The sequence below is a fragment of the Petromyzon marinus genome, chromosome 14 (assembly GCF_048934315.1).
Source record: "Petromyzon marinus isolate PM22_M1 ecotype Great Lakes invasive population chromosome 14, UKy_Petmar_22M1.pri1.0, whole genome shotgun sequence".
In the NCBI taxonomy this organism is placed as follows: Eukaryota; Metazoa; Chordata; class Hyperoartia; order Petromyzontiformes; family Petromyzontidae; genus Petromyzon; species Petromyzon marinus.
This window is the reverse complement of record NC_133680.1, coordinates 1974513-1991275: the sequence shown is the minus strand read 5'-3', so window position 1 is coordinate 1991275 and position 16763 is coordinate 1974513. Positions and strand designations below refer to the sequence as shown.

Below are 16763 nucleotides of genomic sequence, written 5' to 3'. Positions count from 1 at the left end.
TGTGGGTGGCGAAAGAAGGGCTTGCCCATGTCTCTCTCCGTGTCGCCATGCCCGTCTCTCGGTCCTCTTATCTGACACACTGCTGTGGGCATCTGCAATTTTTGAAGACGCCTACAGTACTGTGTGCCGTTAGCTCGGTAGAAGAAATGCTCAACACGCGGCTTAGCCCAGACGACCACAGATGGAGAGCAATAGCAATCTAAATGGGGCACTGTGCGTACGGAGCTGGGGTGCAGGAGAGGGGATCTAGAGACGGATGTGAAGAGCGACCTGGGAGAGGCACCGAGAGACGTGGAGCAGGACAGAGAGGGACAGTCAGAAAGATGCACGGAGAGAGATATACACGGCGAGTGAAGTGTCGATTGAAAGACGAAGCGACACGAATACAAATACGCACACAAAGAGCGAGACGCAGAGACAGGCGTGCGCTGAGAGATACGTGGAAGCATACAGACACGCAGAGAGACACGGGAGAGAGACAGAGAGACACACGGAGACAAACTCGGGAAGGAGAGAGAGGGACTGTCGCTGCTGCGGTACCTGCGTGATGCAGGCCCCGGTGAAGGCGACGATGACGGCCACCACGTTGACCGTGAGCTGGAACTGCAGGAACTTGGAGATGCTGTCGTAGACGTTGCGCCCCCACATCACCGCCTTCACGATGGAGCTGAAGTTGTCGTCCGTCAGGATGATGTCCGACGCCTCCTTGGCCACGTCGGTGCCCGCGATGCCCTGGTGGGCACAGACGGGGAAGCGTCACCACCCCCCGCCCCCAAGTTTGTTTCTGCATTCGGTGTTCGCTATCACACGCAGGCTACCACAATTGCGCCATGCTTGTCAGATTGCGTGTAGTGTGCCAGTAGTGGACGATGCAACGATGTGGCATTTACCCACTTAAGTAAGTGTGTATGCACGTTCAACTTCTTTCGCACCGTACGTAGCCAACCGTGCTAATCGGAGGTGTGGGGGAAGGACAACTAACTGAATTCAAAAAGCAGTTCGGAAGAGTTTTCGATCTAGATTGAAAAGTGCACCGCTCCAGTGGCTTTCTAATATCGGACGGAAGAGCGTTCCAGACGGCCGCAGAGTAATTGGCAGGTTAATTTCAACGTTGCAGATTTTGCAAATGTGAAACCGCGTGCGGCCATCTCTCTTTACTTTCGAATGACGTCACAGGATCTGTAATGTCCGCTGGGAAGCAGCGTACCCTGCACGCGCGTGAGTTCGGGTGACACCCCCGCAGTGAATACAACCCCGCTGGGGGTGAAACAGGCGGCATTATACGCTACCACCCGGCTATCTTGCCGCGGTAGAGAGATGTTAACTCCCTCGCATGATATACAGGAGGTCGTCGATTCGATCCCGACCCTGACGCCTGCTGTATATTTGGAGTTTGCGTGTCTCTCTCCCCGTGGTCGCGTAGATTTTTGTCCGGATCCTCCGATTTTCCCCTCCACGTTAAGAATCAACGTCACGTGTTTAGAGTCCCGTAAGGTCTCAGAGTAGGCGGACTCAGAGTACGCGGACCGGCTCATACGCGACCGATCCCGATTCACACTTTGTGAAACTCTGTACTTTCGCTGCACGCACAGGGCGGGAAGCGAGGAGTCAAATCTCACCCCCCCGCCATCACGAGCACGTGGATTAATCAAATAGTGTTAAAATAATATAGTGTTAATAATAATATAGTGTTTGGTTCTATTCGGTAAAGTCACGTAGGTAAAAAATAAAACAACAAAAATCACCTACGTGACTTTACCAAATAGAACCAAAGAGTATGGATCCTTGCAGTCACGAAATATTCAAACCTAGAAATAATATAGTGGTAATAATATAGTGTTAATAATATATCGTGTTAATAATAATATAGTGTTAATAATAGTGTTAATAATAAAGTGTTAATAATAATATAGTGTTAATAATATATCGTGTTAATAATAAAAGTGTCAATAATAATATCGTGTTAATAATATATAGTGTTAATAATAAGGTCAGATAGAACACTTCTATTTTGCCCTTCTATCTGACCTGGATGCTACCGATGATTAGTGAATCATTTACTGAACAATGCTGTACTTTATTAAACTTGCATGTACATTTATATACATTTTATATACACTCTTACATTGTATATATAGACTCGTAGAGGTGAACCCTCCCAGCTCACGCGGCTGTACACAGAACCTAACCCTCGTGTACTCTGAGACTTTGCTGTGTTTGGCTGCTATGAATGTCCACATGACGAGCCACATTGCTGAGCTGTCATTTGTGGCCAGGTCGCTTCTGAAAAAGAGCCACACAGTCCAGCTGTGCCTTCCCCGGTAACATAACAATCATGACAATCTCACCCGCCCCGGCTCATAGGGCAGCCTTTGAGTCAGTGGGCAGCGCGGGGCAGGGTATGGATGGGCAGGGCAGCACTTGGCCATAGCAGGGCAGGGCGAGGGCAGTGTTAAAATAATATTTATACCCCAGTACCAGAGAACATGAATAACCAGGTCTGCATAAAACAATGTCTGGAGCAACTGGTAACAGGACAGCTGGCAGAATGAAGGGCAAAATGAGTCAGCTGTGTGTGTATATATACAGTGTATATATATACACACACAACTGGTTTATTTTGAGTCCGGTAAGTTCTGCTTCTGTAGCTCCCGATGCCTTGTCTACATGTGTTTTTTCGTACACATGTAGAATTTATGAACGGTTTTCAGGCCCTTGTCAATCCACGCCGCGACGGCTACGGGGGTTGTTTGACCGTACTTCACCGCACCCCGCACGCCAGTGTGAGTTTGCAAAGTGGGGGGGGGAACCCAGGACCGGTCCAGACATCACTCGCCCTCCCCCCCTTACGTTAGCTGGAGCGGGGACTCGAACCAAGGTCGCTGGGGTCACGGTGCGGTGCACGAACGGCCGTGCCACAGATCCTCCTCCCGTGTGAGCGTGTGGGCAGCGTCGCGGTCAGCGCCGCGCTGCGCAACGAACCCGGCGACTCGAGTTCGATTCTCCGCTCACGGCCAACACCGGTGACGATTATCTGATCCGATTCTGGGCCTCCTCTAGATCGACTCAGCCTCAAATGGGTACCTGGTGCGGTGTGGTAAACATCGCCAGGAGGGAGACAAAGGCGGCCGGGCGCAGTGCTGGCCACCCACCCCTTCGAGTACAGGTCCGGCCTTCATAGGCGTTCGCTAACAGCACTCGCCACACGGGGGATCTTTGTCTTCGGAGTGCTCGTAAAGATATTAAAATAGCGCGTCCTGCCCACCCGCTAATGATGCCTCTCACCTGTGCACGCTGCTAACACCCTTTGCAGAGCAGCGCAGTGTGCGGTGCGTTACTTGCCAAGTGTGGCGCTCTTCAGTGCGTTTGTGCGCTCGTCCGCTTTGCCCGGCGCTTCATTCACTCGTTCGTTTGTTCTCTTTTTGCTAGGATTTACTTTTGTGTTTCCATTCATTCTCCTTGCCACGCGGCTTGGTGGCCCATCGCCGGGCGATGTGCGTGACCCCTGTGTCCACCTGCTGCTAACGGGGTCAGACTCCACAGCACGGCCTCTCTCTCGCTGTAACGTTATTTAAGACCGAAACAGGAGGAGGATCTCTCCACAAATCTGTCTGTCGCCTGATGATGTCGGCTGTAATTACTGGCGAAACGTCGTGCTCGAATTGTAAATGTTGTGGGTTTATTCTCCAACACACCGGTGTGCTGTACTAGTAACGAATTGGCACGTTCTGTTTACGTGACAAACCCTTACACTAATTGGCTGCGTCGGGTGGTGGCGGGTTTAACAACACATTCATATCCACGCGATCTAACCAAAAATATTGGTCGCGGAAGCCTACGTGTGAAACCGAACGTTGTTGAAGCAAAGAAATCCTCGCCGCGTTCACGGGACTTGTTCGGGAAGGGATGCGTGGCCAATTCCATTTTCAGGAGTGTTTTCCACGTGGGTGTTTAGCGTGGAAGAGTAGGCCAAGCATCCTCTGGAGGGGGCTGTCTCTTTCATCTGCCAGCAGTGACGCGAGAGAGTTATTTCAGGGCTCCACCGTTACCCGTACATGTGGGAGGAGGTCGGAGGGGTTGATCCTCAATTGTCCACGCGGGCACAGGTTCAGCAACCCACTTTTTGTTTGCCATCCCATGGCCACCTCGCAGCCAAGGCGGTGCTCGGAAATCACCAACGTATAATAATCCGTGACGGCTTTATTAGAACACTCTCCATAATCCACTTTTGAGAGTTTGTGCATCCTCTCCCCATAGGTGGGTGCAGTATGAACTTAAGAGATTATTATTTTTTTCATCCACTTAATCCGCCTACTCACAACCAAAACCGACTTTCTGCTTAATGAGATGTTGGCGGCTTACGGGCCTTGTCCAAGATAGATTACGTGTGAAGCCCTCTAACCTGCCAGCCTGCGAGATGGCCAGGATATGACAGCACAACAAGCGGGTTCTGTGAACCCGCCCGTGCCAAAGACTCTCAAACCCTTCGCTCGCAGCCCACCATGGCGAATCCAACGTCGGCCTTCTTGAGGGCTGGCCCGTCGTTCGTCCCGTCCCCCGTCACGGCCACCACCTGCCGCTGCACCCCGTAGGTGCTGTCGATGATCCCTGCGGGGATTCGGGGGGCGGCAGGGCAAGGATTGACGTGGGGGGGGGGGCGGCGATACGAGGGTTGGGCGTTGAGAGACGCGCGAGCGCAGCGTGGCACGGCACACTGGCTGGGGGAGGGGGGGTTGTGGGGTGGGTGGCTGAAAGTGGCGAGAGACGGGAGAATTGCTCGCCGAGTTGATAATTGGATGCTCGGAACGCTACCCCACCGTAGGCAGCGAGAGAGTTCGGGGCAATACCTCGCGCGTGCCGTACACTGACTCCACGTCCACGTGTGTGTGTGCCGTACACTGACTCCACGTGCACGTGTGTCGTACACTGACTCCACATCCACGTGCGTGTGTGTCATACACTGACTCCACGTGCATGTCCACGTGTGCCGTACACTGACTCCACGTCCACGTGTGCCGTACACTGACTCCACGTCCACGTGTGCCGTACACTGACTCCACATCCACGTGTGCCGTACACTGACTCCACGTGCACGTCCACGTGTGCCGTACACTGACTCCACGTGCGCGTGTGTGCGGGGTGTGCGCTGTGTGGTGCTGTGTGGGGTGTGGTGTGTAGTGTGTGGTGCTGTGTGGGGTGTGCAGTGTGCTGTGTGTGATGTGGGATTTTGTGTGCGGTGTGGGGCGCATGGTGCGGTGGGTGGTGTGTGATGTGGGGTGCGATGTAGGGTGCTGTATGCAGTGTGGGGTGCTGTGTGCGGTGTGTGATGTGGGGTCTGGTGTGTGGTGTGCGGTGTGCGATGTGGGGTATGGTGTGTGGTGTGTGATGTGGGGTCTGGTGTGTGGTGTGCGGTGTGTGATGTGGGGTATGGTGTGTGGTGTGTGATGTGGGGTATGGTGTGTGGTGTGCGGTGTGTGATGTGGGGTATGGTGTGTGGTGTGTGATGTGCGATGTGGGGTATGGTGTGCGGTGTGGGGCGTGCGGGGTGCGGTGCTGTACCCTTGACGAGCGTGTGTTTGTCTGTGGGCGAGGAGCGCGCCAGCACGCGCAGGTTGGGCCACACGCGGTCCAGACGCTCCTGCTCGATCTGGGGAGTGAGTTAAAGGGCGGCACGGAGGACAACGTTCAACCACTGCCGTACGCCACTTGGTTACTTTGGCTTTTTGGCATCTCACAGCCAGAGGTGGGGAGTTCTGAACACGGTGTAGGTTTGTCGTGACCACAAATTACGATTCATAAATCTATTTTTGCATCAGATCGCTGTGTAGGTAAAGTTGTCACTTGCATCAAACGTGCCAATGCATCACTGCTCCACAAATTAGATTTCTGGCAACTGCCTGATGACGCTGCCTGTAACGACCAGCGGAATGTCGTATCAAATTGTTAAAAGTCGACAACAACAACAACATACCGGTGGTGTGCTGCTAAAGCAGGAATACAGTGGCACGTTTTGTTCACGTGACAACGTTGTTAATCGGCTGTTTTGGGTGGAGGAGTGGTGGGGTACCGACAGCGCATTGGTTGGATACAGCCTCTGCCGTCAATCCATAGGGCCCACTACCACGAGGACTGACACCTGCCCAGGTGATCCGAGAATCATCCTGCTTGTGAGGTGGCTATCCTGGGTTCGATCCCGACCTGACGCCTGTAATATTTGAAGTTTGCGTGTCCCTCTCTCCGTGCTCACTTGGATTTTGCTCCGGATCCTCCGGCTTTCCCTTCCACATTGAGAAACACGCGTTCAGAGTGTTTGGCTGCTATAAATGTCCACACAATAAGCTACTTCGTTGGGCTGTCATATGTGGCCAGGTTGCTTCTGAAAAACAGCTAACCTGGTAAAATAAAAAAAATAGTTTACAGTTTAAATACTTTCCTAGCTTACAAGTCCCGTTTTATTTGATCAGTTGTGTAATAAAAAAAAACGATGAAGACAACGCATTTACTTGCGGTGCTCCTTCCCCCTTTCCGGTATTGTGAGATATTCTTATAACGACTCAACGTCTCCGATTGTTTGTACCTGAGGCGGAAACCCGAGCGGCCCACCGCTTGTTTAGGGGCCGCGAATCACGTGCATCCATCACTGCACAATTCGAGCACGTTCAGTCACGAGTGTCACTGCAGGGTCCTCTTGCAGTGACACACGCCATCGAGGTGTGTGCGTCCACGTGTGGCTGCCCGACAAAGATAATTTAGAGTGCTATTTGGCCCTTAACAAGGGAAAGGCTCCTCACTCTTGTCTTTAACCAAGAGTCAACCGAAAAGGCAAAGAGACTCGAGATCTTCATATCTCCCTCTCTTCATACAAATAACAAAAACAACACCCACTGCTTATGTGCAGCGCATTGAGATGTGGTGGTATGAAGTCGCTGTTTCAATCCGCAATGCGCTGCACTGAATTTCTTGAATCTTGCTTCAAGAGCCTCCTCCGAAGCGTTATTTCAGTGAATCATCCGAGATTCCGTGGGTTAAGGTGCAGAGGCAGCACTGCAGGGAGATGATCTTTACCTCTTGGAAATGCCTAATTTACTGCTTGCAAGGCTGCCAGTTCGCGCACGCTCACACACACTCTCAAGCACACGCTCATTACGAGAGAAACACGCAGCCTTATCCGCCGACCATCAATCAGCTCAGTGAGCCGCACGCACGCGCGCACGCGAGCGACGTGCACGCCGACACGCGACCACACAAGTGCGGGCGCTCGTCAACGCCGAGGTCTCCGCTTCGCTGTTTGGGCTGCTGGGGTGAGCGCTGTTAATCCGGCGCCTTTCATAGAGCGGCACATTCTAGTTCATTATCCAGCAGCGCCATGCTGAGTGGCAGGGCTCGTTTGCAGAAGGGTCCTGCTGCTGCTGCTGCCACATTGGATTTTTATTCCAAGATGGCTAATTAATGGTGATTGTTTATTATCCAAGTGCACACGCTTAGGGCTCCCAAAAGTTATCTGTGCCGTTGTGCGTGCCTCTGTTTGTCTCCGTCCGTGTCTCCGCGTCTCTCCATCTCTGTCCGTCCGGCACCATTTCTGCGTCCGTGTCCGTCTCTCTCTCCGTCTCTGTTTCTGTGCGTTTGTGTCTCTCTCCGCATCGCTCCCTATCCATTGTTAGGGGCCTCTCTTCCCCTAAAACTGCGCAGGTCTCCACTTAGCAGGATCCCAGATGGCTTCATCCATCCAGCACGGGTTAATGGTTGATCTCACAGTGGGGAGGTGCTGTTGTCATGGTCTCTGGTGCGAGGAATAAACGGGGATCCTCCTGTTTAATGCCCCCCCCCTCCTTTTAGAGGATTTGTGCCTGAGGCCCTTCAGCCAATTACAATGTGTCATTGTAGTTGCCCTATGCTACTCTATAGGTTAACATGTCAGTCTGTATGTCTCTATGGAAGTCTATCAATCTCCATGTAGGTCTGTGGGTCTCTAAGCAGGTCTGTGTTGCTCTATGTGAATCTAGGGGTCTGTATATTCGTCTGTGGGGTCACTATATACATTGTGGTGCAGCACACGAACCGCTGCACCACTCCTGACAACAGGTGGATGCGTGCACACGCATGGACGACACCGGGGCTTAGACTCTCACGGAACATATTCTCTGGGGTGGTGGAGGCGGCAGCGTGGGGGGGGTGGGGTGCCGGGAGCTGCAAAATATTTTCCAGAGCTCAGCAGCGGACAGCTCCGGCTGCGGTGGAGCCCGGCGCGTGCGACGGTCGCGCGCACCTCGCCGTGCTCGTTGCGGATTCGCCGGTTGAACTCCTTCCCCTCCATGCACAGGAAGTCTCCGCCCGCGGGCAGGATGCCGCAGGCCGTGGCGATGGCGCGTGCCGTGTTGATGTTGTCGCCCGTCACCATGCGCACCGTGATGCCTGCTCGCTGGCACTTACGGATTGCCTCCGGGACCTGCGGGGATGGGGGAGAGGGGATTTTGAAGTCGAGACAAAGAGCACGTTCTAGTAATCCCCTCCACTGCCTCCCGATATCAGTCTAAGTTAAACTACAATAGAGCCTTCGCCATTGTCAAGATCCTCCACGCACTCCCCTACCTCTCCCCTCTCATCTCACTCTACTCCCCTCCACGAACTCTCCTACCTCTCCCCTCTCATCTTACTCTACTCCACGCACTCTCCTACCTCTCCCCTCTCATCTCACTCTACTCCCCTCCACTCACTCTCCTACCTCTCCCCTCTCATCTCTATTCCATGGACTGCTGGACCGCATACATTTTAGTAGAGGGCGACTCTACGAAGCAAGGGTCACTCACGCCAATGCCAGTAACCATTCTCTGAAAGAACATAACTCGTGTCTCCCGATTCACCCCAACACCCTTCGCAACACAAGACCTGTGAACATGAGCGACGTATGTATGTACCTTGAACCTTTTCCGCACCTTACGTAGCCAACCGCGCTAATCGGAGACGTGGACGTGAGGCCGCCCCTCCTCGTCCCCTGCCCCCCCCCCCGCCCCGGAGGGAGTCCTCACCTCGGGCCGCACGGGGTCCTGGATGCCGCAGATGGCGACACACGTGAGGTCGGCGACCACGTCGCCCTCGCTCTCCCAGTCGGGCGCACCGCCCGGCGGGAAGTCACGGTACGCCAGGCAGATGGTGCGCAGGCCGTCGTTGGCCATGGGCTCGATGACGGCGCCGTTCACGTCCTCCCGGTCGCGCGCCCCGAACGGCACCACGCTGCCGTCGCCTCCCAGCATGCGCTTGCACCTGCGTTGGGGTATTTTTTTTCGCTCCGTTAAAGATTAGACTTCTCGCGACCGGTGAAACACCGTGGCGGTGGTGGCGGTGGAGGCGGTGGTGCCGATGGTGACGGTGGTGGCGGTGGTGGCGGTGGAGGCAGTGGTGGCGGTGGAGGCATTGGAGGTGGTGGCGGTGGTGGCTGTGGGGAGGGGGGGGCGGTGATGCGATGGTATTCTCGAGAGTCGCTCTATTCCTCCATTCCATCGTTCCTTCGTTTGTTTGTTGGAAGGTAATCGCTCGCTGCGTGGGCAGAGCTGCGGGCATTTTGTTTATGCGCGAGACCATTTGGCACGCGCTTTGAAGGCGTAATGACCCGCGAAAGCTCGTTACAAAAATATTAAACGATTAAAACGGTGAACCATCTGCCAGGGAGGGGAATGCAATTTGTGCTTATAAACTTGGTATTTATTTATCGTGATTTGTTTACCTTTTCTCTATTTTGCACTCCCATTGTTTATCGTGCTCTTTGTTGTTGTCACTTGCTGACCCGGGCCCCAATGGACATCTGTGAAAAAGAGCTTCACAGCTCATCAGATTCCTCCAGTCTAAATGATCATTCTGATTCTGATGGGAGGGAGGGAGGATAACGATGGAACCTCAGAGTCTGTGTTCAGAGGGAGGGTTGGTGGACCACGTGAAGATTTTTGAAGCCATCAAACCCGCGGGGATGCGACATGGCCACGAGATGGCGGTACAGTGAGTGGGTTTGTGAATCTGTCCGTGCGGAGCTCTGAGTGTCATCCCCTCGTATGCACGATAATCATGATGATGATCGAAAAGTGTGGTGGCATCATACACATTGGCCTTGATGACCTTTTGATTTTGACCTCTACTGTATAATACTGTAGATCCATAGAAATCTGTACCATCGGCCCTAATGCAGTGGATAACAAAACCGGCCACACACATACACAAGAACGCGTGTATATCATCGCAGAAGTGTTTAGTTATTCAAATATGTAAATGACGAGATTTGAATTGCAGATTTTCATTATTGTTGCCTTTAGGCACATGCGAATAGTGCTCCCGATGTGTAAAGATACAAGTCCTCTCCATATGTTGGGACTCCCAGAGGCAATTGGCAGCAAGGTACTGTACCGATGAGTCCTAATGAGGGCGAAGCCGGTCTACAGCTGCGCCGACGCTTCGCCGCTGCCTGCTACGACCGCGTTCCCTCAACTCTTCGAGCCGGTGGTAACTTAACGACAACAATGGCCACGCATTCAGTTCTTTCGAGCCGGTGGTCTGGGCAAGGCTGGGGAGCTCCGGCACGCGCACTGCCGCAGGCCCCCCCCGGGCGCGCTGCCGACTCGCCGCGTGGTCTCGAGCAAATGCACCCACTTCTTGAGCAGGATCTCTGAGGCACCCTTGCTGTAGAGGCGGTAGCCTCCCTCGGGCGTGCGGATGACGGTGCTCATGGACTTGCGCGTCGAGTTGAAGGTGTAGACCTTGAACAGCGCCTCCTCGGGCACCTCGTCGCGCACCGGCGCGTACTCCTGGCCCAGCTCCAGCACGAGCCCGAGCAGCGCGCACTCCGTCTTGTTGCCCACTTGCCGAGGCAGGCCGCCCTCCTTCTCCGGCGGCTGTGTGGCAGTGGCGGCAGCGGCGGCGGTGGCGGGGAGTTCGTTTCACGGTTCGTTTACATCGAGCATCGGCTCAGCACTGGGGTTAAGCGGACCCTGTCTCCTAGGTGGGGTACAGTCTGCAGTTGTTTCACGGTTAGGGGGGGTGGGGGGGGGGGCGATGATGCAGCGTGGCTCTACACAATTAGGTAATTCGCGAGTGATTTACAAGTTTAAATTTGGAACGCAAATCCCCTCCTCTATGTCGAATGACGTCACTTTATCTGCAAAGCAGACGTTTCATCGTACGGTTTGGTTAATTTCACTCTCAGTATTAACCAGGGCGGCTCGAACCGCAAACCTGTTTAACAAAAGGCCAACGCACTACTGCTCAGGCCTCACACGAGCCTGACACCATGAACCCCCCCCCCCCCCCTCCAAACCGCCCCCTTCGCCAACCACTGACCAGCGCGGTGAAGTATGATCACACAACCCACATGGTCAACATCAATTCGCAAACTGTGCAAATTCCTGCTGTCGTTATTAGGACGAAGATTTACGTCGCAAATTATCAGTCGATCTAACAACGGGCCTCACTCGAGCCTAAACACCCCCCCACCACCGCCCCGTCCTCCCTTCCTCCACGTGGCACGGCGTCACCCACCAGGATCTTGGTGGTGTAGGCCGAGTTGACGGAGATGCCGGTGACCAGGAGGTCCATGACAGGCTCGGGGATGACGTCGGGCCCCGGCACGCGGCGATGGTGCACGCCGCCCACGTACGCCTGCGCCACGGCCACGCGGTTTGGTGGTTGCCATCAGCGGTTGGCGGTTGGTAGTCAGCGGTTGGTGATTGTGGTTGTGATTAACTGTGGTTGGTAGCTAGTGGGTGGTGCTCGTGGTCTACTGGGTGGTGATTAATGGTTGGTGGTTTGTGGTGAGCACCGTACATTTGTACGTATGTTCAACTTCTTTCCCACCGTACGTAGCCAACCGCGCTAATCGGAGGTGCGGGCGAAGGACAACAAACTAACACAAAAAAAGCAGTTTTCAAGAAATTAGTTTTCAACCACTAGGAATAACATCGTGCTCGTGGTTGTGGATGGCGGTTAGTCATTAGCGGATGGTGGGCAGCGGTTGTCGTTGGAGCTTTGTGGTCGTTCGTGGCGAGCGGCTCACCTGCACCACAGTCATGCGGTTGGTGGTGAGGGTGCCCGTCTTGTCGGAGCAGATGGCCGTGGCGTTGCCCATCGTCTCGCACGCGTCCAGGTGCCGCACCAGATTGTTGTCCTTCATCATTTTCTGCGCATGCCGATTTTGGTGGTAGGGAAACGTAAAGTCAGCACGGAGGTCGGAGATTCGGCTCGGAGGTCCGAGACGTCGACCAATGACTGCGCAGGAGAAACCTCCGTCGCGGTAAGCGTGCTCGCGTATTCCACCCAGCGCTGAGGCTGGCACATCGGTTTGATTGACGAACGCAACGAGCGCTCTGTGCGGGGCGCAGTGCCCCTCGTGTGGATAACGAGGCCTGGCGAGGTGACTTCAAAAGCCGTGAATGCGGTGTCGTGTGCTGGGACACAGGGTGGTGCAACAACGCAAGCCGAGTTCCCAATGGCAATTCCTTCAGTGCGTGATAAATGCCGACGGCGCAACTGGGATATAACAGCGAACGCAAAACAATGAAACAAAGAAAACAATGCCCCTGATATTAACATCAAGAGGGATTATGGCATTGAGTACCCGCTGCTAGATCTCGTGACAGATGGAGACGTAACATCTTCATCCTGATAACAACAACAGGAAATAGCACAGTTGAATAATCGATGCAGTTTGGTTGACTATACTTCCCCACGCTGGTCACCGCGGGGTGGCTCGGATGTCACTCGCCAGTTACGTGAGCCGCGGCCAGGCTTTGAACAGCAATGGAGAGCCCTTCATCCAGCAGTGGATAGGCAATGGGATGTCCATCTTACACATCGGTCGATGTTATAAAGACGATCTCGCAAGGGCGGCTCAAGAACACGATAAGCGGGTTGCCGAGAACCGTCAGCAGAGGCGAACGAGATGTTTGTGTGAATCTATCTGCCTTCGCCAGGGCCGTCTGCGAGACAGTGAGGGTGGGGGGAGTGGGGGGGCCACTTCTCCTCTCCACTTTCACAGCGACCTCAGCGGTCGGGCGAACCGAACAGAAGCCAATGACAAAAAGCGACCTCAGCCGGAACGCGGCCGGCGATGCCACGCTCGCGCCCGCCCGCCCGCCCGCTCGCGCGTTCGTTCTGCGGCCGACAGCTCCTCTCTGCCCTCACGAGCCAGGGAGGTGATCATTTAAAACTCAACCTCTCTGTCCGTCGCTGTTGGGCAGTATATTTCAGCTCGGTTTTCTCGTGGCACGTTCAGCTGAGATGAACGTGTTCTGACAATGTCACATTTTCAGAAAAAAAAAACTTTCATAGAAGTTTTACAGTGCTTTAAAATTTGTGTTTTTAAATTTTGATTTAAAGCTTTCGTGACTGCAGTAATTCATATTCTTAGCTCTTTCGGTAAAGTCACGTTGAAGGGAAACAATAAAATAATAAAGTATATTTATATATTTTTTTATTATTGTTGTTATTATTATTGTTTCCCTTCAACGTGACTTTACCGAAAGAGCTAAGAATATGTGTGTTTTTGTTTCTGATGTACTGTGTGTATATGTGTGTGTATGTACTATATGTGAGTAGGGTTATGGCTCTATATATAAATGCGTCTACCCTCCGCAGCTTGCACCGGCTGCTGGTCCGCTACCGCATGCAATTCAAGGTCGCTCTCCTAACCCACAAAGCGCTGCATGGCTTGGCCGTTACCTGCACAACTGCATCTCCCTCCGATCCTCAGACACATTCTGTACACTCCGTTCCATGGGAACGGCAATACTTAAGGACCACAACAACAACAACCGCCATTCGCCACTAAGTAGCGGTGATGTCACCACGGCGCTTGTGTCAGGCTATGTGCACGTTAAGGCCACGTGAAGCGTCGAACTCCCGCTGCCAAGAGGTCACGGGACAGACCCAGGTGCCGTGGGTTAACTGAGCTGACTGCAGAGTGGCTAGCACACAGCACAGTCTCGTATTCACATGCATTGCGGATATTGAAATATTGAGTCTATGACTGACTTCGAAAAAATATATATTCTTGTTGTTTTAGTTGCTGATCCCTGGCCACGGGAGTCCAGTTTACCACGGAAGTCAAGTTTACCACGGGAGTCCAGTTTACCACGGGTTATGATGTGCACTGATGCCTACTTTAATGAGGGTGATATTTGTATGTAAAATCAAGATTGGTTGATGTAACAAACAGTAAAATAAGGCCAAATACTTTAAAGTGTTAGACTGATATGCACGCTTCGTGTTTATCCTGGGTAAAGAAATACCACAATGGTATTATTACTGGTTTAAATAAATTATACGAAATAAAGGATACGTGTGAGATTATGGCAATGCATTTATAAATGACCTCTGACTGGCGCCCATTAATTATTAACAAAATAATAAATCATTAATACAAGAAAGTATCACCGAGTCTCAAGGCTGATTTTCAAAATGTTCCTGCATTGGGAATTATGTACGCAGGTCGAACTTCTTTCGCACCATACGTAGCCAACCGTGCTTATCAGAGAAGCGGGGGATGGACAGCAAAGTAAGTCGCAGGAAACTAGAGCACCCCGGACAAAACCCACATTTTGGCAGTCACCAATCCAGGCTCCCACCTGCTTAGCTTCTAAATATCTGACGAGTTCCACCAACCCTCGTCTCCAAAGCGCTGGCACGTGGGCACACACCCCACTGGAGTCTCACGAAGAGGAAGACGGCGCCATGAAATCGTCGGTGGGGCCGGCGCGTGCAGAGCGCCGGCGATCAGAGCGCCGGCGTGACCTATATCCCGGAGTGTTTCACCCGCAGAGCCCTTGGAGTCCCCAATTTAACCCGCAAATGTCAGGCAAAACAATGGCTCTTCAAACGCCGTTTTATTACAAAAAGCCTGGCTGCCTCTGAGCACGGGCGCGCATCATCGCAACGCACGCAATTACCGACACCGAGTCAACCCAACCAAGACGAGCGTGCCGCTTTTGAGTTCACCGTAGCGAGCCGCGGCAAATTGACGTTTACGCTGGATACGCTGGTGGTGTAACAATTCGGAACCCACCGCCTCTAACCCAACCCCGCTACCCCCAGCGACGACGACTCCATGAATTGCCAAGGTCCATGCTTTGAGATTACTGTAGTTAGGAACTGTATAGCCCTGTGAGCCATTCGGCTCTTGAATCGGGTGCAACCGCAACAAACAAAAAACAAAAAACATGAACAAGAAAACATCTTAAAGTGACTATGTGACTGTGCAAACAGAAAAGCCAGGAAAAAACATCAAAATATTCCTGAAAAAGCACCATACACCAACGCTGTGTGCAAAAATCCAAGTGGGATGAAAGTCAAACAACAACAATAACCACAAGACAACTTAGATTAAGGCCATCAGTCTAGTTCCGTACTACAACAAACAAACATGGCCAAACCAAAAAAACTTTTCGACATCACCAAAATAAAGCCATAAAAGCAATGTAACAGTGATCATAGGAAGTGTGACCGAATTTTCCCAATAAACGACATAAACAACATGTAACACCAAACCCTAGAGCCATAGCTGGCTGCATGAGTCACTCCCCAACAACAGGAGCATCAGTCGGAGTATCAAATGTTTCAATGCACCTTTAAGATCAGCACGCTAAATCAAAATACAGAAAATACTTTGCAGCGGTCATCCGGAGCGAAACATTTTATTCTATTTTAGGCCACTGAATAGTAGTGGCAGCTAGGGGTGTACAACTCCTCTAGAGCAGTTTTGAGTGAAGATCTCATAGGTAGTGATTCAAGTTGCAGTTTATTGGCAATAGCATTCCAAACCCTGGGGGCATCAATAGCAAAGGCCCTTCCTCCAGTTTTTATACGGCAATAGGGAATGTGAAGCTGGTAAATGAGTGAAGACCTGAGGTCAAATTTGTTCTTTGAAACAGAGAGGAGATCCAGCAGGTAGTCTGCGGATTTTTGTTGTAAGTACATCGTGAATAAATAAGATCTGGTGTATAAGCCGTCGAACATTAAGAGATGTTAAGTTTGACCCAATGTAGAGATCACAGTGGTGAGTCCTATATGGGCAGTTCAATGCAAATCTTAAGGCTGAGTGATAAATGGAATCAAGCTTCTTCAGTACAGTACTTGGGGCTGATTTATACACGATGTCACAGTAATCAAGTAGAGGCAATATGGTAGTTTTTATCAATTTCAAACGGAACACAGGGGGGAAGCAGTGCTTGTGTCCATACAGAAAACCAATTTTTGTCTTTTCACCAATATAATCAATGTGATCTTCAAAATTCAGTTTTGAATCCAGGATGATCCCAAGATACTTATAGATCTTGACTTGCTCTATTTGATAATTATTTAAGGAATGTAATTGGGGGAAAATAACTTCCTGCTTTAGTCCTGGTGAGAAGCACAACACCTTGGTTTTGGAGGTATTCAGGACTAGTTTAAGAGCAACTAGCTGATGTTGTAGTTGTTGAAATCACCCTGGAGCTTAGCAATCACGTCATCCGGAGAGCGGCCAGCAGTAATCAGTATCGTGTCATCTGCAAAAAGATTTACCCTGGAATGATCCAGGTCAGTGCCCAAGTCATTGACATATAGAGAGAACAAGAAGGGGCCGAGGATGGAACCCTGTGGAACCCCTTTTGTTATCTTAACACTGTTTGACCTCCAACCATCTGTGAATACAGTTTGGGTGCGAGAAAAGAGGTATTTTTTTAACCATTTTACTGCGTTTTCGGAAAAACCGAGGCAACTTAGTTTACTAAGCAGGGTGTTGTGGTCTA

At 51.9% G+C, this 16763-nt stretch overlaps 1 protein-coding gene across 6 annotated transcripts in view; it reads right to left on the bottom strand.

Moving 5' to 3' along the window:
• The window catches only part of LOC116942453 (plasma membrane calcium-transporting ATPase 2-like), a 100258-nt gene that overhangs the window by 21018 nt on the left and 62477 nt on the right, over positions 1–16763 (bottom strand). For all 6 annotated transcript variants that reach the window (XM_032954399.2, XM_032954394.2, XM_032954395.2 and 3 more), the window contains 8 exons: positions 12035–12157; positions 11521–11640; positions 10636–10877; positions 9027–9261; positions 8267–8446; positions 5560–5647; positions 4502–4608; positions 541–732 (listed from right to left, as the gene is read on the bottom strand). In XM_032954399.2, coding sequence (XP_032810290.2) covers positions 541–732; positions 4502–4608; positions 5560–5647; positions 8267–8446; positions 9027–9261; positions 10636–10877; positions 11521–11640; positions 12035–12157 — 1287 coding nt within the window. The remainder of the gene's footprint in view (positions 1–540; positions 733–4501; positions 4609–5559; positions 5648–8266; positions 8447–9026; positions 9262–10635; positions 10878–11520; positions 11641–12034; positions 12158–16763) is intronic.